A 27364-nucleotide genomic window follows, 5' to 3' on the forward strand; every position below is an offset into this window, starting at 1 on the left:
ATCTGTGATTAGCTTTCAACTTACGAATTCTTGGAGGACGCAGATATTCAGACTATGGCACCTGTATTAAACATCAAATTGTTAATTTTTACTTTGTAAGTCATCTAAGTTATATGATAGATATATGTTGTTTAAGGTATATTCTCCATATGAGACTAATACAAAGGTTTTTTTTTTTTTTTTTTATCATTTCTAAGCAAAAACAACTGCAAAATACTCCTTTGTAAACCGTTCTCATTAGGTTTTGCAAAATTCTGAAAAATAGCTCTTGATCCCTAGGCTGGGAACTTCTGTAACCAGGGGTCCTCGTTCCCAGAGCTCCCAAGATGGCGGCAAGCCTCTCATTCGCTGACTTGGGGTCTTGGCCTCACGGATTCCAAGGAATGGAATCTTGGGCCATGTGGTGAGTGTTATAGCTCTATTAGAAGCCGTGGATCACAGAAGAGAACGGTGGAACCCAGCTACTAGTGTTTAGCACAGTTAGGATGAACCCGGGCACTTTGCCGTGCAGGAACAATGGCAAGCCTTTAGCAGGTCGGGAACAGCAATGGGCACCTCACTGGATCAGGAGCACAGCGGACACACTGCAGGATCCCGAGGGATGGAAGTCAGCGGCGGGTCTGCAATGGCGACAAACAGCAGTGGTGGATGGTGAGCGGAAGCTCAGCTGGAGCCCTAACAAACACGTACCAGAGGAGTGTGCAGTTGCAAGATTTAATAGAGTGAAAACAGAGCTGCTATACAACGGGAGGGGACCCAAAGAGGGTAGCCTGTTGCCAGCTGGAATGCCTGAATTTATATTCAGGTGATAGATGATTGGCTATTTCTTTACCTCCAATTCTATTTCTTTACCTCCTGTTTTTGCCTAATTAGCATTTTAAGCTCTCTTCACTACCTGATTGGTTGGGTGTGAGCTAAGTTGCAAGCCCAGTGTTTAAAGGTGGTTGCAGTCACCTTCCCAGCTCTGCTTAGGGATTCTTAGTCGGCGGAGGAAATCCAGCCAGTCCTGCCTCTCACTTCCATACTAAAGGGTTTCTTTTATGGCACTTCTGTTTTTCTAAGGGTATGATAGGATCTCTGTTTAAGGGCTTCCAAGATGTGAGGTTGTTGGGACAGACTGTCATGTAGCTCTCCACCTGATTATGTGGCCAGGTGTTGTTTCCAAAGTAATTACAAGTCAGTGTTTTCCACAGTTTTGGTCACAGACCCCGTGATTTCTGCATGGAAGCTATCTTCAACATCCAAACCTGACCTAAATAACAGAAACTACTAGGCTATATTAACTAACCTATGTTCTGTAATAATTAACACCCTCCAAAAAAAAAAAAAGTCGAGCAAACGTGAAGTTTTTCCATTATGATGAAATATCTCCCTAGAACACTAATATTCTTTCAGGGCATTCGTGTTTCTTTGATTTAACTTAACCCAGTGAGCCAGATTTTTCCCAAAGGGTGAATTAAAAAGGTCCGTTAACTCTTTCAGTACCTGGCTTCTCAGCCAGGCCATTAGCATTGTTTCGCCTTAGGCTTTACATTTTTTAAAAGTCAGCTGTCACTTCCAAAGCAATCCAGAATAGCACACTCAACAGATCCCTGGAGCTTTGCAAATGTTAATGCCCTCCATCAGCAGCGACCTTGCCAGGGGGAAGTGATTTAGGCACTAGGGAGAAAAGGGCCCACTATCTTTATCACACCGGTTTACACCATCAGCTTCAGAAATTGTGTGAGAGAAGAATCAATAGTGTGTTAAGACCAATCTCGAGGAATGCCAAGACAAAGTACCGGCGCTCTGCAAAATGCTGAGTTGAAGGAGAACTTTTGAATACAACAAAAGAAAAATTAGCTGTAGTGGTAAAACAAAATGAATTGTGTCTCAAGACAGAATTTGTCATTGTGAATGGCACTCAAGAGCTCTCTGCGTACTTCAGTGGAATCACATAATATGCATGATGAAAAATGCTTATTTTAGAGTTAACGCAGAATGAAATAACAAAACTGGAACGAATGCATTGCAAATATACTACATGCAAGTTAAGATCAGCTCATGTAAGTAACCCCAAAAAGTTTACTGAAGGAAAAGTATCTAGAAGAATCATCTGCTATGGAGAAGTGGAAGAAATAGAATAAAGCTAAACTTCATCAAAGTTTCCTGAAAATGTTACTGCATTTCCTGTAATTCTAGTAAAGGTATTATCTCTTGATAACCAGCACAGAATGTAAAGCTTCTGAAAACAGCAAAGGAAGATGAATTCCACACCACCCTGAGTGAAATCACTGTGGAAAAGAACCGGCAGCTCAGTCCCTAAGATCATTACAATAAAATGTTTGATTTCCCATAGCAATCTTAATTGTGACATGAACAGCTGTCAACAACAAAATTAGAGGAAGCTGTCATTATATGGATTTCATCCACATTTGCTTGTCCTATTTCTATACCACTGCTCAAGAGAGTGTTTTTAAAGAATTCTTCTAGTGGAGATTTTCATAACTCAAAGGGGAGTCACTGAAATTATTTGGCTTTATATTCTATACAATGAAATATATTTGTCATGATAACAGGAATCCCAAACGGATGTTTATAGAATGCCAAATTCAAGTATGTAAAAGTGAGACACAATTCACTTAATCCTGAAGTCATTCTGTGGAGTAACTATTGCAGTCCTTTTTTTTAGTTCAGTTGATTCTCTTTATTGTAGTTATGTTCTATAAAGTCACTGCAAACATTGACTTAGCAAATACTGAACCGTTGCGGCAATGAGAAATACAGAGTTAGGCTCCTGCAAGCCACTGGCCACAACAGTTTCATCAATCAATCAATACGTAAACTTGTGTTATGTGTGTTTCTGTGAAAAGACACCTTATTTAATGTATAGATGATTCATTAACATTGAACTCATTGCACTATAACTCAGGCTTGAAGGAAGTTTATCTAACATACATATTTTTGCCCTGACACACATTACACATCTTGTGGTTAGGAACACTTGACAGTACTTCAGCCCGATGCTTCGGGACCATTTTAAACATTGAAATCAACAAGAAAAAGCACAAAAATGTGAAAAACATTGTACTAAGTAGACCACAAAGAGAACACTTGTTTCCAATCTGAGAGCTGAAATAAGGAGAGTGTCTTCTCCAACCTCAGCTAGGAACATGACTCAAATTTTTTGGCACTGTGTCTCTATGTCCATGAGAGTACTGTGAGTATTAACTTTGGGGTGACAAATAAATTTTAGTGTGTAAGCAAATTTGCAAATATGGCTCTACCAATAATAAGGATTGACTGTGTATGCTGAAACTATGAGTCAGGGAATACAGTTGGTCACTCTCTATCTGTCTGGGTAATTCTTTCTGTCATATTAGTGGTTATACTTGTTTACATTTCAAAATTAGAGTGTATTGGAGGTAAAAGTTTCATGAGAAATGTGTACACCATTGCATTGCACATTTCTGCCTCATGAATTTAGGAGAAAACTCACTGTATAACTTTCTTTACTTTTCAATGGTTCTTCCAGGTCTTTCAGGGATGTGGTCAGCCCAAACCCGCTCCAGCTCTCAGATCTGCCCGCTCAGCTCCTGAAAATTTTAATACACGTTTCAGGCCCTACAATCCTGAGGAAAGACCGACAACCGCTGCAGGCACGAGCTTGGACCGGCTGGTGAGTGTTCTCAAACTGATAACCATGGCGGATGCTTTGTTTCACCAAGGTCATTCTTTGAAACTCCTAGGAGATTCTGAAAAAGTTTGTTATAAGAGTCATCTCATTCTTATATCTGCTTCTGTTCTTAATTTGAATATTGAAAAGTAATGGGATCTTTCTTTTGGGTCATGTATTGGATTATTTAAGAAATCTATTAATCCATTAAGAAACTATTAACGCATGTGTGCAGTGACCAAATTTTCAACTTCTTATTTCTCATGAAATATTAATTTGAAAACTAAGTTACCAGTTCTTCCAGAGATATAATTGCAATAGCAGATTTCTTACTCATCTGTTTCAGTTCTTTTCTGAAAATGGTTATTTATTCAATTATCATATAATGCAATTTTATTATGACTTCTTATTTGCAAAGTTTTCTGTTTGAAAGACCTTGCCCAGAAACCCCAAATCAATGTTACTATCATTTTTTTTTTCTTTTTTATGTGTCTTTAAAAAGTTGAAATCCTTAGAATTAGTCACTCTTTGAGCTGTTTTTTTTAGATGTGTGTCAGGGGACTCAGTGATATCCATCATCAAAGCAGTTTATAATACTCGGAAAATGCAACCATAAACATAGTAAATACAATTTTTAAATGTGTTTTAAAGGCCACATTTTGCTATAAAAAATAAAAGCTCATAATTTTAAAGAAATACTGCCTGATTATTTTTAATTCAATTTCTTCCATTTATAGTACTATAAACACTTTATATACCTGCAATTGTTAGTGCTGTTAATGTTGCTTTGCCAATTATCTTGATGTAAAATTAACAGATAAAATCCTTAATGTCATAAAGCACTTGAACCACATCTGACTGTGTCATATAAACTCAGATCTCAAAGACTGCCAGTTATGAAAATACTTTTATTAGTCACTGTTATAAATTATTTTATGATTTTAGTTAATATCCTTCTATAGTGTAGAACTCATAAGATTAAATTTGTTGAATTTGGCCTCAAAGTAAGTACTTCTCAGCATTTCTCTCTATAAAAATCAAATGTGCTTACAACCTAAAGGCCTATCCATGAAGTATCAAAATAAATTTTGTTATAAATTTATTGCCATTTGTTAGCAACTAAAGCCTTCTCTCTAGTGTAGATATTTGTAGTTGCTGCAACCTTCTACTTACCTTGCTTATATCTATTCTTTTTTTTTCCCTTGAGACAGGGCCTCACTCTGTTGCCCAGGCTGGAGTGCAGTGGCATGATCATGGCTCACTGCCAACTTGACCTGCTGGGCTCAAGTGGTCCTCCAACCTTAGCCTCCTGAGTAGCTGAGATGACAGGCATACGCCACCATGCCCAGCTTTTTATTTTTTTGTAGAGGCATAGTTTTGCCATGTTGTCCAGGCTGGTCTCGAACTCTTGATCTCAAGCAATCCACCTGCCTCTGCCTCCCAAAGTGCTGGGATTACAGGCGTGAGCCAACACGCCTAGCGGCTTATATCTATTCTCTGTTGCAGTTTCAGGAAAAGTTTAAAAATAGTCACCATTTTTCTTTTAAACAACCAATTAAATTCCACCAAATAACTAGTCAAAGTGCTTTAAAAAAAGGATGGTTTTCATTAGCTTATGTTGTTTAAGTTTTACTTTACAAATTGCATTGTATATCAAGATCTTTCTAACCAGAGGACAAATGGTGAGTATGGGTTTGCTCCCTTTTTTCCCATTTTCTTTGGCTCTAATTTAGTTATTGGGACAATTCAGTCTTTTCTGAATTTTTGTAAAATCTAATTTAAGAACAGGAGTACAATGTGAGATGAATAAGTTCTAAAGATCGGAGGTACAACATTGTGGCTGCAGCTAACAATAGTGTATTGTTCACTTAAAAAAACTCTGTTAAGAGGGTAGATGTCATGTGGAGTGTCCTTACCACAATAAAATAAAATAAGAAGTTTTAAAAGAACTGGGGTACATTACACACTTAGTTAGAATTGCACTGAATTTGAACAATGTAATGATATGTATGGCAACTAATTAATTTTTTCCCTTTGAAACAGAGAAGCAGTTTTCCCTCATCCCCAAGAGAAATAAACACACACCCTTAAACAGGAGAAGTAGAGCAAGAAAAATATGTTTCTAAAGTCAATATTTTTGCAGCTTAGCATAAACTAAATAAAGCTTCAACACTTGGAGAATTTTCTCTGGTGTTTAAAATCTGATGGACATGAAAATTGAGATTTGAACCTTTTATAAAGGAACTTTGTTGGTAATGTTCAAAATGCTCTAGATATAAGGGTCTTGAGAGTATAGACAAGTAGCAAACAGAATGAAAATGTTCTACCTTTTGCACCCCTTAAAAATATATTTTATCAACCTTTTTCTGAAAATGATTGGTAATGGTTAAACGTACGATCACAAGTAAAAGCCAAGGACCAGACTCCGTGCCTAAGTATTTAAATCAATAAGCCAATTTTATTCTACAACATTCTCAGACAGCATGTAGCATTTACTTCCTCAAAGGTGTGGCTTCAGGCTCTGTAAGTGAAAATTGCAGGGTTTTTTTTTTTATTAAATTAAATTCTGATCCCTTCCCAAATGGTAAGAATCAGTGACGTGTAATGCAGTCAGCCATAAGCCCACTTTGCTCAGCTCCTGAGAACAAGGCGCTGTTCCCACATCAAACGGAGCTATACCAGGGTTATTCTTGAGAGACACGAGTTAGGTCCAAAGCTAATAACAGAGTCTCGCGCCATTGGCTCCCCTGAGGCCTTCTTCCTTTGGGGGTTCCAATATAGCTCTGAACAGTGGAAAGTCGGGGCAGTTATCCTTGGCAGACTGCAGTACAACAGTCAAACATGCTCATCTTCAAGAAGGATGCACTGCGAAACTATCCAGATGGGTCTGTCATCCATTACAGCCTATTTAGGCTGTTTATAAACAAGGCTCATATTACCTACTCCTGTTTCAATTTTTCCCAGAAAAGATGTTTCCTGAATATTTATAAGAAGCATGTGTCTGAGAAAAGGAGGATAATTGGAAAAGATTTCCCTTCATTTCTTGAAGTGTTTCAGCAGAAAAATGCTTCAAAGGACAATATCAAAACACTACTCCAGTCACCCCACCCGTTTTGCCAAAATGAAAATAACTATAAAACACTTGGAGAGTTACTTCTTAGTGCCATTTAAATTAGTACCTGTGGTAATAACTTTGGGATCTGTTGGTAAGTGTTCTTATGTCAGTTATTCTAAAGCTATTTTTTAATGTGAACTGGTAATTATGGGGTTTGTTTTAAAAATAAAACTAACAACCCCAAACTGAGTAAACTGCTGCTAAACCTTATATAAAATAATTGAAAACAAAACTCTCTCTTAAAAAATGCACCAGTTCCATCATTTAACATCTTATTATATTTATAAGGAACTTATAAATTCTTTTGTATCACTAGGGAACATTTCCATTTGCTCCTCTGAAGTTATATAGGCATAAGAAGCAGTTGAGGTAGTCAGAAGCTTTCAGACATGCTACCCTAAAGTGGTTTTTGTTATCCAAGAATGAGTGAATGTATTTTTATAAATTCAGCTGCTGACAGAAAGCCAACTCATCTGAGACTATTGCAGTCCCTACCGCCAACAGCCATGATTTGTTGAGGATACTAATGTTATCAGCTGCGGTAATTCAGTTAACAGAGTCATCCTACCATCATGTTACTTTCTTGCCACCAACAAACTCCCCTTAGAAGCCCCTCTATCCCAGCTGACTATTAATGACTTTCAATCAAACAGACCAGAGATTATTGTTTGCACTCAGGAAGAGACTGGTCATGTTCCTTTATTCTTAAATGTATACTCTGCAAATTCTCTTACATAATTTGATGTGAAACTATAATTTTTTAAAAGGTGGTTCCAATTCACTGGAAATGTCAAGTATAAAAATAAATCAGCACAAAATAGCTCGATTTTTAAGATCTGAGCATCAAAAGGTATTTCAAATTAGCCTCTGTAAAAGGCAATTAGTTGTACAGCTCAGAAAATTAGAGCACAACATGTTCTACAGCTCACAGACGCACTTGGACAGGGAGTGTCAGTTACTTTATTCCAGCTGATTCATTAGAGTAAAAATGGACTGTGCATGGTGTATCTTAGACGAATATGTTTTATAAAAGTAAGTTAAAAAAAAATAAAAGCCAGGTTTGGAAGTTAACAAGTTGGTGATGATTTAGACCTGTAAATCTCCAGTAAGTATTCAACACTGTACTGTGGATGTGGATTTCTCAAATATCCTACTGGTCATTCTGAGGGAATTTGGGACGGGGGTGTGTGGAATGCCAACCTACAAAGCTAAACTTTGTGCCTGTGCTGTGCTGTTATGTATAGAATAATCTCTTTTTCTTTTTCCTTTAAATTTGTTTTCCTCTTGCTTCCCAGAGGACTGTGTGGCGGACTATGCAGCATAGTGTAAGCATTGGTCTTCTTCTTCCTCTCATCCCCGTTTGTCTTTGTACAGTCATTCCGGAGGGTCCCTGAGAAATTCCCCCACCACTGTCCCTTTCCAAATTATCTGGAGTGGATTGAATACTGCACTTGGCCAACTTGTTTAGTCGTTTCCTCTCTGCTTGCAATTTATGGTTAACAACCATTTTCATATTCTTCTCCACTGGCCAAGTTTTCAACCTAATCTTGGTGGAAGATGAGCTCATCGAATGGCTGATTTAAATTCTGTCCCAATGTTCAGACAATGTGTAGTCTGCCTGGAAAACTAGCTCTTCCCTGTTAGAATATATTGGCCTTTTTCTTGTGCTAATAAGAACATACCAACATCAGCCCTCATGCATAAGGTGCTAAGGTTTCCATTAGCTGAGACATAGAAAATTTAAGGGATTAAAAAATAGGTTGTTTGCTTTTCATTTTCTATTTGAATTTCCTGATATCTTTCAGAGTATTCAGAGCATTTGGAGAGGGAGAATTGGCTATTTTTTACTTGAAAGCTTACCCCCACTATGGGACTGAGGACAGGAACACTCAGGTTATCTTACTTGACTATAATAACCAAAATAGTCAGTTATCTAATCTGGTTTCCGCAATACCACTGCATGCTAATAACGCTTTTTATTTTTTTTTGAGATGGAATGTTGCTCCCTCCACCTCCTGGGTTCAAGTGATTCTCCTGCCTTGGCCTCCCAAGTAGCTGGGATTACAGGTGCACACCCCCACACCGAGATAATTTTTGTATTCTTAGTAGAGACGGAGTTTCACCATGTTTGCCAGGCTGGTCTCGAACTCCTGGTCTCAGGTGATACATCCACCTGGGCCTCCCAAAGTGCTGGGATTACAGGCGAGAGACACTGTGCCCAGCCCTGATAACACTTCTTAAAGACATGCACCCTACATAGTATCATGGACTGAGGAGGGAAGGTGACTCTCACCTGAGGGGTACGTATTTATTTGTGCAGCACACCTGTGACATCATAGTGCTGTTTGTCTGGCCTTAAATCCAAGCAGTGATAACACAATGTCTAAAATCCCTTCTTTGAAATCATGTTTTTAAAAAGAAATTGTCCCCTGAGTAGTATCCCCATTCATTATTCCTGAGGCCATATGCCCATATCCATATGCCTTGAGACCAGGGCAATTTGGGTGAAGTAAGAAAATTAGGAGGTAAATCTGGAATAGGAACACTGCAGAAAGGAAGACCTTGAGAAGGGGACAGGGAAGACAAACAGCTCAAGGTCTCCTGACACTAAGAGGGAAATGGAAGGGGAAAACGTCATGGGTGGGACAAGTCAGGGTTCTGTTTGATTGGCCCCATTGATAACTAGAGTGGCTTCAGTTAAGTCAGTAGTATCTGTCCTTTCCAACACATTCTCTTGGGAGTTCCAGGTTTTCCTGTAGCTGGTCCAGTTCGGTTCCCTTATCTAATGGTTATCATGACCCTTGTAGCTTTCCCCAAGAGTTATCACTTCCTTGAACATACTGGAATGAATACATATCATAACATCCCTGTGTCTGCTGGACTTTCCTACTTGTCCCTATTACCTTATCTAGGGCAAGACAGACAAACAACACAAAAACCAGATGTCTGTTTTATATATGAGTCTTCCAAAAACACACTGTAACTTTTGAAATTCATCGGTAGGTCATTGGTGACAAACATGTTGTTAATGTTATTACATATATATATTTAAGTACTTACAAAAGATCATCAAGATATGCAACTTTTTTAATTGTTCTGAAACAAAATGGACAAAGCAACTAACATTCTGGCATCATTTCCTGCCTGATGGTTAGTATGAGTTTCAGTAAAATGCTGGTGATAAAAATGTTCTTCCATGCCTCTTTGGGGCCATTTTGGTGCAATTTAGAAACTCTTGGTTATAAGGAATCAGGAAACTGTCTGTTGTTCATTTTAAATTGCCATGGCGTTTCATTGTCACCTCAAAGGATTCTGCACCCAGCTAAATCCACTAGTTTGCATTTCAAAAGGATGTCAGGCTGTGTTTAAGAAACTGCTTTATTATCTAGACCTTCAGCCACTGTGTTTAGGTGAAACTGATATTTCCCAGCTTCCACCCCAACACAGACACACACAGAGACACACACATGCACACAGACACACACACACACACACACATACACACACATGCACTCACCCTCAGTCTTCGCTTGGCCTGAACAAAAAAACTAAAACCTCAATAACAACAGTAAGCCAGATTCTCCACTTTAATTAGTTTTCTAAAGATAAATGGGTCAAGGCCAGATTGGCTTTCAGCCTCCGCTGCAGCTGAATAAATTATGTCCCATTCACCCCAGCAAACAAATGGCTACTGCTTCATCCACTTCAGGTTGTGAACGGCCTGGTCTTGCCTGAACCTGCTTTATCTATTTGCTGTGAAACCCCACTGAGACACCCCAGTTTCATTTTCAATGAACCCTTGGTAATAGCAGCAAAATGCAGTGAGCTTTCAAAGCAGGGAGAAAATAAAAAAACGTTAAAACCAAACCACCCAACTTATTCTGTCTCGGTTTCTGCTCTTCTCCGGGTAGCATCACCAGCATGTGGTAGCAGGGAGAGCCGCCTGTCACAGGCTTCTTTCCATTTAGGAGGCTGTGGTTGATAAGCCCAAGTGGGGAACATCATAAGACACACATATAAAATGATGGCTTATCTCCAGGATATTCTGCTTATTCCACGGACTGGAAGGATGCACGAATCTAATTCAATGGTATGCACTGTTGGAAACCTGGATGGAACTCCTGCCCTTATGTGGATTTTTTCAACTCATACCCAATGGGCAGTGAACTATTTTTGCATCCCCAGGAAGCTATTCTTTTGGGCATGTGGAGGAATAGTGAAAATAGAAGGCACATAGACCTCTCTTTCAGTCCAGGCAAAGTTGTGTTTAATTGCACAGGGCTGTATACCCTGGGGAGAAGGAAGTGTACACTCACTCTAGCTACGTAACTCCCTGGGAGATACTAAAGCCCAGTCCGCATCACTGCTTTAAGACATGTTCAGAGAATCATATGGATTCTGACAACGAAATAATGTTACGCCACATGTTTTGGAAGGGGAACAATTTTGCACAACTTATATTAAGTGTGAGTTATATTAAATCATGTTGGGGGCAATTTATTAACAAAACCCTTTTCAACTCTGGATTAAAGTCTCCTTTATCCTCAGAAACACTTAAGCAAGAGCTTTGGTGACCTCTGTATCATAGAAAATGAAATGTTACACTTTCAGAACCCAAATAGGGCTATTACAGATTTTGTATCTATTTTATGACATGTTGATATGCTTATTTTCTGCTTCAGGCTTTAAAATTTAAGAATTCCTAGACTTCAGCTAAACCCAAATTGATGCATTCTGTAGGTATCACTCTATCAATAAATGTATTGATTGAGTTCTTCTCTGTTGCATAGCACTTAGTAAAACTAGCTGCTATGTACAATCTACATTATAGCATGTTGTTAGTGCTGGCATCATCAAAAGGCAAGTGACTAGAAAAGACGTTACTTTCCAAGTCAGTTAGACACGCTATGTCTTCTCCCGAGAGCAGTACATAGTATAGAGGCTCATGGAATATTAATACTAGGATACAATAAATAGGAGTTTGATTTTGCAACCTCAGACTGACTATACCAAAAAAGAATGTGTAGAAGGTATATTAACAAACAAATAATCATTGGCCAAATATGCAAATTGAAAACATTAAACATCTGTAGCATCCTTAACATAGGCCATGTGTAATAGCTCATTTCCCCTTCTTAAGCCAGAACTTTCTGCCCAAATCTTGAACAAATTAAACAGAAGCTTTGTTGTCAGTTATGAACTAGTCAGATGCAAAAGTCCATCTGCACACTCATTCACAGTAACTGTCCTTTATTCTGCTATGTAATTGGTGTTTTGGTGGATTGATTATGGAAGTCTGGATAGACAAGCCACACTAAACTGCTCAAACCATACCTTTAAAAATATTTGTTCATGAGACTCGTCAGTTGACATAGATCTTTTATTAAATTATTGAATAGATTAAAGAAACTTTTCCTTGTCATGGAAAATCTGTAACAATATTTTCTCTTAGCATCTGAGATATTTGCACCACAACTCCCAATGTGATGTTCATGCTTATGAGAGATAGAGCCGAAGAAATGGGATATTTCATGAATACCAGTTTTGATGTATTTGCTGTATGATCAGTCAGCTTCTAACAGACTCTGGGGCCTATGGAATACATTTTAAAGCACTGGGAATTTGGCTATTCCCATAACATACTCGGACACTCTTTACTGCTAGCAATAAACCTCAGGCATAAACACTGTAGAGAAAAAAACAGATGAAAAGGAACCTGTCTGAGTAAAAATTGACTTCCCTTCATAACTGTTAAAGGTAGAAAGCTATCTGCAATACACAATAATTTTATTGCTAAGTTCATTCACAGTCATTATCGTCAAAGGCTCTGACTTCATGGGTATTTTCTTATACCCATAACATTGGCTGAGCTATCGAAAAATAAAAAGTCAGGTTGATAGTAAATGAATGAACCACCACCAGCAGCAGCTCCATTATATTGCTGGCTAACACATAATTTGTGGGAAGTTGGTTTGTGTAATATCTGTAGAAGCTTTTCCAGTGCTGTATTGATCCAGATGGGCCAGGCCAGGCAAAGCCACACCTATAAACAGTCCCCAAAATAGCTCACAACAACACAAGTTTATTTCTTTTGCCCAGTGTTCATTCTGCGTTGGCTGTGAGTCAGCTACATGTGGTCATCACCCTTACTCCAGCACCCGGTGACAGAGCAGCCATTATCTGGAGGTTCACCTGTCACAGTGGCAGGGGAAATGGAGAATGTGGCAAAGGTGGCTGTTCATGTCTCTACCTGGAAGGGTCACATCATACTGATCACATCTCATTGGCCAAAGCAAGTCACATGATCAAGCCATCAGGAAGTCAAGGACATATGTTCCTATGTGCCTCACATAGAGAAAAGGACATGTTAGTGAACAGTAACATTATCGAGTACAAACACTATGATGAGGGCAAGATTTTTAAACTGGTAAAAATCCATGTCATTACTCTCTCCAACCCTAAGACAAACCTTACATGAAAAGGAACAGAAAAATCAGTCTTTCCTTTATTCACCATATTTTTTGTGCACTAACATGAACCATGTGTAGGTGATTAGACCATAATCAAAGAACTCACAACACTTTAGGGCAAACTGGTCCAACCCACAGCGCATGGGCTGCATGTGGCCCAGGATGGCTTTGAATGAGGCCCAACACAAATTCGTAAACGTTCTGAAAACATTATGAGATATTTTGCATTTTGTTTTTAGTTCATCAGCCGTCTTTAGTGTTAGTATATCTTATGTGTGTCCCAAGAGAATTCTTCTTCTTCCAAAAAGTGGCCCAGGGAAGCCAAAGATTGGACACCCTGCTCTAGGGGATGACAGGCAAAATTAACTATAATTTACATCCAACCATGCTGTTGTAAAGACTGCCCTGCACATGAACCAACTCTTCTACGGTCTTTTGAAAGAACTAACTTTTTTTTAAAAAATTTTAGAATCCTAGGAGAAATCTAAGTCCTCATTAGAGAGGGGGCATCTACATTGCCCTACAAAACCATTATCCTTTTTCGGTCAGGTTGATTTTCAGCATTGGATGCCAAGGAGCTTACCTGAACTTTGAGTTCAGTCATCATTCAACCAGAGCAAAGCATCCCACCCCAAATCTGAAGGCAGTGTCTCAGAGGAGGATACAGAAGTTGTTGCCAAGAAATAGGAGAAAAGTGGCAATAAAGAAACAGAATGAGTAAAAACTTCTTACTACTGGCATCTGGATGTCTCTCAGATCCAGACAATATGTATTTTAAATAAGGCTTCGATATTGCACATTGTGAGTGCTGCTCTTGTATGACTTCATGTCATGTTTGCTTAGGCAAAGCAATTTTTCTGCTCTTCTTTCTGGGCCAAACTGGCTGGAGCAAATCAAATTGTACTCCCTTTCTGTCTCTTTCATACATCATCATTTAAAATCACCAAGAATTCACGTTCTGGAACCTGCTGTTGTCTTCTTGTACAATATCAGTTGATTTCTGAACGGCCTTCATCGAAGGAGAACACTTTTTACAGGTTAATCAAGGAAAATGCACTGGCTGATAGCAATAGCAAACTTATCCACGGCAATGATAGTCTCAGGAATGTGCGTGGCATTGGCTTCTGCGTGGAATTATTGGCAAAATTGTAGAACTTTGATTCAGCTGGAAGAAAAATAAGAATACAAATTCATAAATTATTTATGCATAATGAGGCAGGAAACCAATGACTCTGTAAATTTTATTCTAAGGGATTTTGACCTCAGAAAACTCCCCAAAGCAGCCAGCATTCATTTCCGTGAAAAACACTCATCTCTGTACTTGAAAAAGCAAAGCATTTCCTTTGCTTGCTCTTTGCAGCTCCTTGAATGCTAGAAAAAAAGGGTAAATACAAAGCGTCTAGAAGAGCTCTGAGAAGAAAACATAGAGGCAGCAAACTGCCCTAATTGATCTACTCACATAAAATCCAAAAACCCAGAGGCTATCTTTAGTGCAAGACATGTCTACACAAAAATGTTTCCAGTTACTCAGGAAAATCAAATCTTCTTTATGCAAAATGTCTTCAAGGAACAAGAAGTATTTCATTAGGTTTTTAATAGTAAGGGCTCAAGTAAAAGGATCCTCATGCTCTCTTTTGTCAAGTTTTTTTTTTTTTTTTGAGAAAATGAATAAAATTAAAAGCTCTTTACGGTATAATCATTTGTTAAAGTTTCCTCTCTCCATGATTTTGGAGGATGAGAAGTAAAATGAATATTTAGGATTTTTTTTTTTAAGAAGCTGACTTTGAATAATTTGGATCATAGTAAGACAAGGAAGGGTATAGTGTATGTGAGTGTGAGAGTGTGTGCGTGTGTGTGTGTGCGTTTGTGTGTTTCTTTTTTAATTACTCTCCACTCTTTGTGCCCAGTAACAATAGGTGGACAACTCAGAGACTATTACAGTTATTTACTATTGTAGCCAAAGAATGCTATTTTTATATAAATGTTTGCGATTCATCGCTACTTTTTAAAATTCAGGAACACTCAGTTGTGAACAAAATGTGACAAGCAGCTTCCAATACCTCCTAATGCCACACATGAGATGCCACTGCTCTCTGCTTCATAGAAGAGTAGAGGGAAGAAGAGGATCTTTTCCAGAACATGCCCCAAATCTGATGTATTTTTACTGATTTTTGTTTTATCTGTTTGCTCTATCAATTAGGGCTGAGAGAGAGATTTTTTACTGTGCGAGTAGACCTATTTCTTTTTGTTTTGTTTTGCAGTAGCTCCCCTTTATCCATGGAGGCTATGTTCTTTTTTTTTTTTTTGAGACGGAGTCTTGCTCTGTCACCCAGGCTGGAGTGCAGTGGCCGGATCTCAGCTCACTGCAAGCTCCGCCTCCCGGGTTTACGCCATTCTCCTGCCTCAGCCTCCCGAGTAGCTGGGACTACAGGCGCCCGCCACCTCGCCCGGCTAAGTTTTTGTATTTTTAGTAGAGACGGGGTTTCACTGTGTTAGCCAGGATGGTCTCGATCTCCTGACCTCGTGATCCGCCCGTCTCGGCCTCCCAAAGTGCTGGGATTACAGGCTTGAGCCACCCCGCCCGGCCCATGGAGGCTATGTTCTAAGATCCCCAGTGCATGCCTGAAACCACCCATGGTACCAAATCCTATATACACTTTTTTTTCCTATGCATACATACCTATGATAAAGTTTAATTTATAAATTAGGCACAGGGAGAAATTAACAATAACTAATAATAAAATAGGACAGTTATAACACACTGTAATAAAAGTTATTGAATATCCTCTGTCTCTCTCTAAATATTTTGTTGTGTTATACTCACCCTTCTTGCAATTAAGAAGAGGCAGAGCAGGATAGCATGAGATTTCATCACACTACTCAGAATCATGCACATTGTAAAACTTGTGAATGGTTTGTTTCTAGAATTGTCCATTTAATATTTTTGAACTGCAGTTGAAACCACAGAAAGCTGTGGTTTCAGTTACTCATGGTCAACTGCAGTCTGAAAATATTAAATGGAAAATTCTAAAAATAATTTTTTGTGGATGATGTATATATTTCACATCTATATTTATAGTTAAAACTTACCTTTCTTGTGAATTGAGCTTTCATCAGTATATATAATTATTTCCTTTCTCTACTGTTTTCTGCCTTAAAGTCTCTTTCTTTCCCATATTAATGTAGTTACACCAAATTCTTAAAAATATTTAACTGAAATATCTTTTTTCATTTTACTTTCAACCTTTCTGAACCCTTATGTTTTAAATGTGTCTCTTATAAATATCACATAGCTAGATTTATTTTAAAATCCAGAATAACAATCTTTTTATTTCAATTGGAACAGTTAGTTCAACTAAATGTAATAGAAATATTGATATTTATTTCTTCCATCTCATTTTGTGATTTCTATTTGTCTCATCTTTTTAGTCTTATTTTTCTTCTTTCTTGTGGGTCAATTGAGGATATTTTCTTACTTCACTCTGTTTCTTTTAGTGTTTGGAATCTAATACTGTAGTTTTTATTCTTCTAATAATTACCCTTGAAATTTTAACATGCATCCTGACTTATCAAAGTCCAAGTTTAATTAAAACATCAATACCTTTTCCTTTTCTGTAACAACACAAGAGGACCTTAGAACACCTTAACTCTGATAATTCTCCTCCCAATTTATATGCTGTTATTATGGGATAATTTAGTTCTGTCTTATGTGTGTGTGTTTCACACAAAACAAAAGTTAAGATTGTTATTACCATTTTATACTGGAACTTTTAATATAGAATCAACTACATTTCACCACTTTCTTAGGTTATCATTCCTTTTGCATAAACCCATCCATCAGAGTGACTTCTTTGGTCTGGAATACATATTATAAGTTTTCCTTTACTGAGAGTTTTATTTGAAAATGTCTTTTCACCCTCATTCGTGAAAGACATTTATGCTGAATTGTAATTCTAGGTCAACAGTTATTTCCTCCAGGTGCACCAATGCTTATATTTCACTGTATCCTGGTTTCCGCTCTTGCTGTTGAGAAGTTTGCTATCAGTTCTCCCTTTTAAGTAATCTGTATTTTCTTTCAAGCTGCTTTTAGGGTCCTCTTTGTTGTTATGTAATTTCATCATAATGTATAGGTATAGATTTCTTTTTTTATTAATTTTGCTTAGGATGTATTGGGCTTCCTGAATTTCATGATTGGTTTCTTTGACTATTCTGGAAAATTCTAAGTCATTATGTCTTCAAATATTGCTTCACCCTCTTTCACTCTCTCTACTCATCCAATAACTGATTGGACATGTGAGACTGTCTCACTCCATCCTTCACGTCTCTTAACCTTTCTTTGTCTCTTGCCACATTCAGAATAATGTATTTAGCTGATAATAATGTATTTAATTCTCAGTTGATTTAGTCTCTCAGGTTTATTAACAGCTAAATAAAATGCTTTATTTGCCATTAAACCCACCCACTTAGTTTTTAACTTCAGTGGTTTTATTTTTCATTTCTAATACTTAATGAATTAATTTTCAGATATGCTTGGTCCTGTGTTCACTAGTATCTGCCTCCTCATGACATTTCTAAAGTCTACCTTTTCCATTTTAAACATGTTTATTTTATACTTTGTGTCTGATACTTCTAATATCTGAGGAGTTTGCTGGTCTCATCTGGTATTTCTGCAGTGTCTTACAAATGGTGCTTTGGACCAAATCCATTCTCAGTACTCTTGTTTTCTTTTCTGGGTGCCCATTTTCACTTAGTTTGGGGCCTTTGAAAGTTTGCTACTTTCTTTCCAACTCGTTGACTCCTACATGCTCTATTTCATGTCGCAGTGTTAGCTGATTTTAGGAAATCTGCAGGAAAATACAAATGTAGGCATGCACAAGGTAACTTCCTTCACCAACTCTGAGTTAAGATTGTTTTTTAAACTTTTATTTTAGATTCAGGGGTACACATGCAGGTTTGTTATGTAGGTAAATTGCATGTCGCAAAGGTTTGGTGTACAGATTATTTCACCAACCAGATAATAAGCCTAGTAGCTAATAGGTAGTGTTTTTATCTTCACCTTCCTCCATCTCGCCCCGTCAAGTAGGCCCTGGTGTCTTTTGTTCCCCTCTTTTGTTTCCATGTGTTTTCATCATTTAGTGCACACTTATAAGTAAGAACATGTAGTATTTGATTTTCTGTTCCTGTGTTAGGATGGGAATAGATAGTGGCCTCCAGTTGTATCCAAAATATATTACTTCATTTCTTATGGCTGTGCAGTATTTCATGGTGTATATGTACCACATTTTCTTTATCCAGTCTACCACTGATGGACATTAGGTTGATTCCATGCCTTTGCTATTATGAATTTTGCTGCGAGGAACATACATGTGTATGTGTCTTTATGGTAGAATGATTTGTATTCCTTTGGGTACATACCCAGTAATGGGATTGCTGGGTCAAATGGTAATTCTGCTTTGAATTCTTTGAGAAATTGCCACGCTGCTTTTCATAATGGCTAAACTAATTTACACTCCCACCTGCAATGTATTAGCATTCCCTTTTCTTCACAACTTCACCAGCGTCTTTTGACTTGGTGGAGCATCATACCATTTTAGAGCAGAGCATTGGAACAGTTATTTTTTGAGTTCTCTGTTTCTGATAAATATTCTTGGAAGCCCTATTTCACTGGGCCATGTGGTAGTTGGTACTATTGGTTAATAGTGTTCTAGGTTCAGTCCTAAACTTCCAGTCCACAAGGCGATAGCCCATCTTAGCACCCCCAGCGCTCCCCAGGCCTGAGCCTATGGACCCCAGGCACCACGTAGTTTCACTCCAATACCTAGGCTCTTGGTGCTGCAGACTTCTCCAGAACCCTTGCTGTTGGACTTCTTTCATGAATTATTTTCACTAAAAGATGTCACCTATATCCACAAACACTTACCTTCAGAGAGGCAAACTCAGGTACATACTTCATTTTGTCTCCTTGCTGGCACCTAGAAAGATTCTCCTTCATACATTACTTACCAACTGATATGGTTTGGCTGTGTCCCCACCCAAATTTCATCTTGAATTGTAGCTCCCATAATTCCCACGTGTTGTGGGAGGGACCCGGTGGGAGATAATTGAATCATAGGGCCGGTTTCCCCCATACTGTTCATGAGACTGTGAGTAAGTCTCATGAGATCTGATAGTTTTATCCGAGGTTTCCCCTTTTGCTTGGCTCACATTCTCTCTTGTCTGCCACCATGTAAGACATGTCTTTCACCTTCCACCATGATTGTGAGGCCTCCCCAGTCACATGGAACTGTGAGTCCATTAAGCCTCTTTTTCTGTATAAATTACCCAGTCTCAGTTATGTCTTTATCAGCAGTGTGAAAACAGACTAATAGACCTACCCAGGCCAATCAGGCAGAGAAGAGGGACCAGGACTAGACAAATCCCTGGAATGCCTGGGGCGGGGAAAGTCTTTACAGAACACCTTTCATGGGCAGCGCGTCTTGTACAACTACTTAATCAGTTGCTATTGTGGAATATTATGCTCCAGACTATGGTGATTACTGTTTTCAACCCAGTTAAAATACGCCTTTTATGGGATTTCCTTTAAAATAATAGCAATAATAATAAAAAAAGATTTTTAATTAAATAAAAATAGAAATTAAAAAATAAGAAAACAAAAATAATGTGCGCATTCTGTTTTTCTTAAGAGGAAAAAAAGCACTTTTTAGATGGAGATACAAAATTGGCCACACTTGTGGCAGCCTCAGGTGCTAGGTTCACAAAAGCAGCAGCGTTGGTCACACAGTGCGGCTCCGCTGTGGGTTGCCGAACCAGAGTGGACTAAACTCTGAAATGGGCAGTTTCTCCTGCAGACCACCCAGAAGTCTGCCCAGGCCAAAACTCTGGACCTGATGGGCTAGTGAAGCGTCTAATACACACCAGCGAGATAGACTGGTCTGGCACACATGTGTATTTTGTTTCATTTATTTACTCATGCATTTATTCCCTGCCTCAGACAGACAGCGAGCAAGCGCAGGTAGAGAGGGAAAAGAGCGGCCTCATAAAACCTGCATCCGTGTGGTCCAAATGAGGATGATGGGATTGTGAAAGAAGCCAGCTCCACACAGTCTAGGGATGTGACCCCCTTAATTTCCTCTTCTCATCCCTCCCAACCCATGAGTGGAGCCCGCCCCAGCCCACCAGATGCACAGCCCCTTTTAATTTGCACATGGCACAGCGTAAATGCCAAATTCGAAGTTTTGCAAGCACACAAGCCAAGTTCAAAATCCTGACTATGTGATTGTGTGCTAATTACCAAATCTCATCTCATTTTCGGATCTGTAAAATGTTGTTTGTAATGATGATAGAAGCCAGTGTGTGTAAAGCTCCTAGGTCAGCCACTGTCTGTACTCAGCCTCAATATTCTTAACACCAGTGATAGTAATAGCAATAGCAATCGTAGATTAAGCTTAGCTGTTATTCTTATTAATCATATTAGTAAATACAAAGTCAAATGCCACATATTCTCACCTCTCAGTGGGAGCTGAATAATGTGTGCATATGGACATAGAGTGTGGACTAATAGGCACTGGAGGGAAAGGGTAGGAGGGTGGGAGGGGTGTCAAGGGATGAGAATGTAATGGGTACAATATGATGTACAATATTCATGGCATAATTACATTAAAAACCCAGATTTCATCACTATGCAATATATTCATGTAACAAGATTGCACTTGAACCCTTTAAACTTAAACAAATAAAAAAATCTCAAGAACATTTAAGTACAAAGATTTAAATTATTCGATAGGATTTCAAGTAGATTTTTTAGAAGATTTTGCATTTATTCAATGACTCTTTAACTCAAAGCCTGTAGGTAAACGCCCGTGCCCTAGCCCTAGTCTTTACAGGAAGTGGCTGATATGGCTTCATGCTGCAGCATTTAAGATGAGCTAAAGCTACTAAATAAAGCTTTTCTCGGCGCATTTAGGACTAGTCACTGAGGACTAGAAGAGAACTGCAAGCTAATGCTGGCTTCCGGCATTGTTGTCGAATAAAGTTAACACCGGAGCTTCTCTCCAAGTTACAGCCACACAGCAAGATGACAATGAAAAGTCCCAGGGTGAACATTTGGGAAGCTGATAAGAGATTCAAGTTATATGAAGGTGTTCGGGAAGGATGCAGCTAAATGGTGGATGAAAATAACCTAGAGGAATGATGGCATACAGAGAGACAGGGGACCCATGGCCTCTCCAGTGACTCATTTCTGAGAGCAACATACATGCCTGTGGCCTCATGTCACCACCGGGGAACGCCTCTGAAAGCCTTAAAATAAAAAAAAATAAAAAAATAAAAATTCAAGCCAGACAAGGTAGAAATACTGGTAGAGGACATGAAAAACCCAAAATAGGTGATTGAATTGAATGTGAAGGTGAATAGCATTTGAAATACCCTTTTTAAAAAAAAACTCCCTTGAAGGTGAACACAGGGACAAGTTACCACTGTAATTTAACTGTAAAATGATCAGCTCTTCAAGAGTAGGTTTGACTATGGGGAATGACAGCCACAAGAAGAATCTTGCACCTATTTTTATCTTCCCTCATCTTGACACCTCCCCTTTTAAAAGAATAAGAGAAACAGAGGCACAAAGTTAAGACTTATGGCACAAACATAGCAGATAAGAGGCACAGAGATGAGGACCGAGGAACGAGAACAAGACCTGGGTTTTGTGTTTTTAATTTCTGTTCTAGATTTATGTCCACCCATTGTCCTATCTCAGAAAATGCAGCATAGTTCCAGACTGAAGCAGAATCTGCTTGGCAGCCTGGAGTATTCACCAAACACTAATAAGGGTAGGCCACATTCGTGACGTGTGTGAGGATAGACAAAGGGTTTTCACATCCTATATCTCATTTGTAAAGCTTGAAACAACTGGAACCAGTAATTTGATGTTTCTCTTGAAGAGACTCCCAGGGCTGAATGTTCTGTTCCCAGGGGCCTAACGTTAGGATCCTCTTGGTGTCTGTGATGTTTCTACTGCCATCGAAGGTCAAACAAAAGGTGAAGGGGCATTTTAGGGGTTTACTGCTATTTTATCTCTTCTTTGTCGTCCACAGTACTTTCATCAGCTCCTCTGGGGAAAAGAAAAGGGAAGGAAGGGAGGAGAGGAGGGAGGGAGAAAGGAGGAAGGGGAGAAGAGAAGAAAGAAAAAAGATATGTTCCTTTCTGACACCAGAACTATTTTTAGTGCCCAGAGCAACTTCACAGAATTCTATGATGAAGCCTGGAGAAGAAGACGGCTCACTCATTTGTGCTTACCCCAAGGGGAGTAAAGAAAGGAACTTGGTGAAAGGCAGGGCAGAGGCAGTCAGTCTGGATGCTAGTAACTATTGTGTGTTCCCAGAACATTAAATCAACTGTGCACCTGAATTTGCTTTTCATTAAATCACTGTTATATTCTGAAAGACTGCTATCACAGGAATTTGGGCTTTAAGCTCCTCATTTTGTAAGCGCTTCCTACATACTAATAGTATAATATCAAGATATCAAGTGAATTATTTTTGGTTGAACTGATGATTAGGAGTAAAGGCTATGGCTCCATTGATTTAAAACAGTAAGAAGCTTTCAGCACAAGTTATTTAAAAGGCTCATGAGAATTGTAAAAAGCCCCTCCAGGATTACTGGCTTTTGGTTAAAATCCCTATTACATATTTTTGTCTTCTGGGTTCAAATAATTGCATTTTCTTGGACTGAGGTCAGCCCCTTTCCAACCCTTTTGATCCATGTGGCCCAAAGAGCTCTTTGGTGTACCATGTTTGGCTTTGAGCTGGATCAGGCCAAGTCTAAAAGCAAGATAGCTTGTTTGGGTAAGCAAAGCAAGACGACAATGAGACGACAGTGAGACCAGAGCCTGATCCCTTGAAGCTCTGACCATGACCTCCTTCCCTCAAAGACGCTCCCTCGTGGTGGTCACATGGGGAACCCAGTAAGATAGCATCGAGCCTGGCATGCAGATTGGCCATTACTACCAGGGACAATCAATTCCAAACATTTCCAGACATTTGCTCTACATTCAGGGATGCTTAGAGTTGGAAGGGATGTTCACATCCATCTCCATGCCCTCACTTTACCAGTGAGAACACTGGAATCCAGAAAGATGAAATAACTGAAATCACTTTGGCTGTGTTTAATTATGTTTTCTTCCACTAAGATAAGGAATTTTTGGTGTGCTTGTGCACACACACACACACACACACACACAGGCACATAAATTCCAAAACAGAGAATTATCTTACCTTATTTATCTTCCCTCATCTTGACTCCTCTCCTCTTAAAGTAATAGGAGAAACAGAGGCGCAAAGTTAAGATTTATGGAACAGCAGATCAGAAGTGCAGAGATAGGGAGCCAGAACAAGACCTAGGTTTTTTATTTCTGAAACAGAAATAAAATTATTTCACAAAATTCTAATCACAAATTTAAAAAGTAGAATCAGACTCCTTGGATCCACTGTCCACTTTCACAAACATGATGGATCCTTTTTTTCTGATAGACTTTATTTTTTTAGAGCAGTTCTAGGTTCACACCAAGAGTCTGCCCCCACATAAATACAGCCTCCCCAGCTATCACAAGATGGTCGGTTTGTTACCATCAGTAAATATACATTGACTATCCTTTTCATCCAAACTCATTTAAAATTAGCTGTTCAGAGGAATTCTATGGCCTACATGTTGTCACTTTGTAGTGAAAACACAGAAAATGTGCTGGAAACTTTAGTGAGTCCTTTAACCTTTCCTCTTTTAGTTAAACGGCAGGAAGCAACACAGGCGAGTGAAAGTAAAGGAGATTTCAAGGAGTCTTTCCAGCTTGCAAACACAGGCGCTCTGTGAGGAAGGAAAATTCAGTCAGAGTAACTTGTTTCCTCCTCCTATGAGACGATCTATTATAGAAATGCAAGCGTGGGAAAAGGAGGGTCTACCTCCAGCTCCCCCAGTGATATTTTATCAACAATAACGTTCTCAAGGGACTTTTACAGCTAAATATGTTGGTAGTTTAACGTCTACCAGCACCAACATGAGACAGAAAATATTCTCAGGATATTTCTGGGACTCCCGTATTCCAAGGCATAGAGAGGGGAATTTGTTATCTTTTTCTCCACATGCATGATTTCATGCATAATTTTAAAAATAAGGGCCACTGCCTCCTGCTGGAACCTGGCTTTTCACATAACTGTAATGGTTTTACTAGTCGTGTGTTTGTGGAAGCGCTTTTTCTCCTCTGTGTCAGCAAACTGCATGGCGGGTGGGACTTGGAGACTTGGAATTTCATGGAGATGATTAATTACAGAGCATCTCATTGCTTTTCTCTTCTCCCTTTTCTGGGCCTTTTGCATCTCTTTCCCAGCTCTTCTCTTCTCTCTCCTCTGCACTTACCATGTCCCACATCGCTACCTCACAGCTGTGGCTTCTCTCAGGAAATGCTAGGCCACAACACAAGAAAAACGGTGTTTTCATGTCACGGTTCATTTACTGCAGTCAGGGTAAAAAAACGAAAGCAAAACATTCTAAAAATGCCAAGCACTTGGAGGAATGTCTACTCACGAAACTGACACTTTACTCTGACCCCAGTCCCCTTTTCAAGAGTTTCACTTTTACAGTAACACTGAGGTAGTCACATTGACTGAAAATATAGATTCAAAATGAGTGGGTTGGAGTATTTTTGTGAGAGGTTTTTCGTATTTGTTTTTTCACTTTATTAACAGGAAGTGTGATACCCAGTAAAAACTATCACCACCTCTTAGAAAATGGAATCTAAGTGCAAATAGTTTCACCTAGTTTTCTCTTTCCTTAAACAGCTTCAGTGCCTCCTTTTCTTAGGGCAGGAGTTTAGCTGAGAGATTTCCTAGGAGAAGAAACAGGGCCACATTGCACACCTGGAGATGGTAAAACTGCCTTCTTCATCCAAGCGTGCTTCCTCACCCTTACCCCTGATTTTGTTGGGAGAAAAAATAGGAAAGGGTGATCTTTCCTGCTTCCTGGGGATTGCCTACAAAGCTAACAGTAGAGAAGGATCTGTGGCCATTGTCTCAAAGGATTCCTCTGCACGTTAGACCAGCATTCAGAATATGTGGGACTCAGATCATTTACATGAGAAACTTACTAAAATACTGATTCCCAAGGGCCAACCCAGGGCCACACTAAGTCAGCCACGGGGAGACAGGGGACAGCAAATCTGTATTTTTAACAAGTTCGCCTGTGGTCCTGATAGATAGCGCCTCACATGCTAAGTGGACTGCTACTGCCTTTGAGAACCTACCTTTTCCATCTTTCCATGCCCAATGCCAATGTGTTCAATGTATGTTTCTTGGAAGAAGGACTACTCTTAGACATGTAAAATGACTTCGTGGCTCATGCATGGAAGGATTCACCCTAAAGCGAGGTTTCCAATGGAGAGAGGGAAAAGCCACACAAAGACTTCTCGGGGATGCTGGATCAAAGCTTTGCTTTCTGGATGTTCTGTCGTTGGTCTCACTCATGTCAGCTGCCATCTGACGTCACTGTTCTGTGTTTGTCAGGAGCAAACGTGAAGAGAGACCCCCATCAACAGCCAGCAGCATGGCCCTGCCTCCTGCAAGTCTTTCTAGGAAGCAGTTGCATATAAATTATAAACAAACAAATAATGTTTCTGAACCTTATGTTAGTCACTGCACTGAGTATTTCAGGAAAAGGAAAGGGGCTCATTCCAGTCCATAGCTCCGCATCCGCTAGGGAAGTGGGCAGCCTGCTGTGGGAGGAGATGCTGGCTGGGGAGCCGGGAGCCCTGGCTCTAGTCCCACTGCAGCCCCTGCATCACTGTGTGACCTTGGACAGGTCACTGCCCGTCACTGAGCATTTGTTTGCTCATCGTTAAAATGAGGGGTGAACTGCAGAGGCCCTGCAGTCCCTTTGAGCGACAGGACCGTAAGCTTCTGTGTGAATGTGAAATGTGTTTGCTGTGACCCCTCTGAACATTGACCAGTGGGTCCCCATGAACTCTGGAGCTCCTGAGGAAGAAGCCCGGGGGACTGAAATAGCGTTGGTGAGACGCTTCCCACCGTCACTGGAGCTCTCAGCTTTATTTCCCTTCTGAAAGAGCTGGTTAATATCTTTTAGGGTAAGATTTGTATTTCTTTCTTGCCCAAAATGGAGCCAGAGAGGGACAAAATAAAGAAACAAAAATGTCCTCAAGAATATCCAAAAAGAACAGAAGTGCAGAAAAATGATGCTTAAAATTTAAGCTCCTGAAAACATTTGGCAAAACGCTGGGTTCTCCCTGCATGTTCAACGTTAGGAATTTTCACATGAGCTCACAGTGTTCCCAGGGCCTACCGCACCCTGGGCCCCTCACATCCTCCACCTCGAAGGATGTCGTTCCCAGCAGCGGATCTGTGCCTCGCAGTACCGTGTGCAGCTGCCATTTGCTTAGTCTGGGAGACGTCCAATTCCTCCCTCAAGAGAGAATCACGCTTTCATTTTCCCTTTGAGGTAGCATGTCCCAAATTACACAGCCAAGGTCTTCATCCCAAGGGGGAAGGTTTATTCTCCACAGGATCTGCAGACAGTGAGAAAATGTATCTGATCTGGAAAACTGTGGTTGAACAATTGTGTAAATGTAATTGAAATCCATGTTTTTCCAGATGAAAATGGACCTCCGTTCACAACATGAGATTGAACGCGTTTAGGAGACTCAGAAAATCTTGGGTTGTCTGATAATTTCCCAATATTGCTTTTCTTCTTCTCCTTCTCCTTCTCCTCCTCCTCCTCCTCCTCTTCTCTTACCTTGGTCCTATTTGGGACCAAAAAAAAAAAATCCCTGGGTCAGTAATTTTACCCATTCCCATAAATATGACTTTTTGAACCTCCCAAGAGGCAGAAAGGAAGCCAAATGTGATTACTCAGCCTCTAAAGTTTCATCATGTGGTGATTCATCAAAGGAGCTCAAGGTACTGTGCATTGCTGAACTTGAATATGCCTTCCAAGAGGCTCCTACCATGTTGCTTTCATGAAGAAACAATGATCCTTGAAAGGGAATTTCACACTGGGACAGAGCGACTGTGCTGCTTTCTCTGTGTTCCCTCGATCAGGACTGATAGCTCCCTGAATAAGTTTAATCCA

The 27364-nt window shown here is 39.5% G+C and overlaps 1 protein-coding gene across 3 annotated transcripts in view; it reads left to right on the forward strand.

Moving 5' to 3' along the window:
• The window catches only part of GPC6 (glypican 6), a 1181721-nt gene that overhangs the window by 1080333 nt on the left and 74024 nt on the right, over nt 1–27364 (forward strand). For all 3 annotated transcript variants that reach the window (XM_031655722.1, XM_021929443.2, XM_031655723.1), the window contains exon 6: nt 3515–3658. In XM_031655722.1, the coding sequence (XP_031511582.1) occupies nt 3515–3658 (144 nt within the window). The remainder of the gene's footprint in view (nt 1–3514; nt 3659–27364) is intronic.

Source organism: Papio anubis, chromosome 15, assembly GCF_008728515.1.
Source record: "Papio anubis isolate 15944 chromosome 15, Panubis1.0, whole genome shotgun sequence".
In the NCBI taxonomy this organism is placed as follows: domain Eukaryota; kingdom Metazoa; phylum Chordata; class Mammalia; order Primates; family Cercopithecidae; genus Papio; species Papio anubis.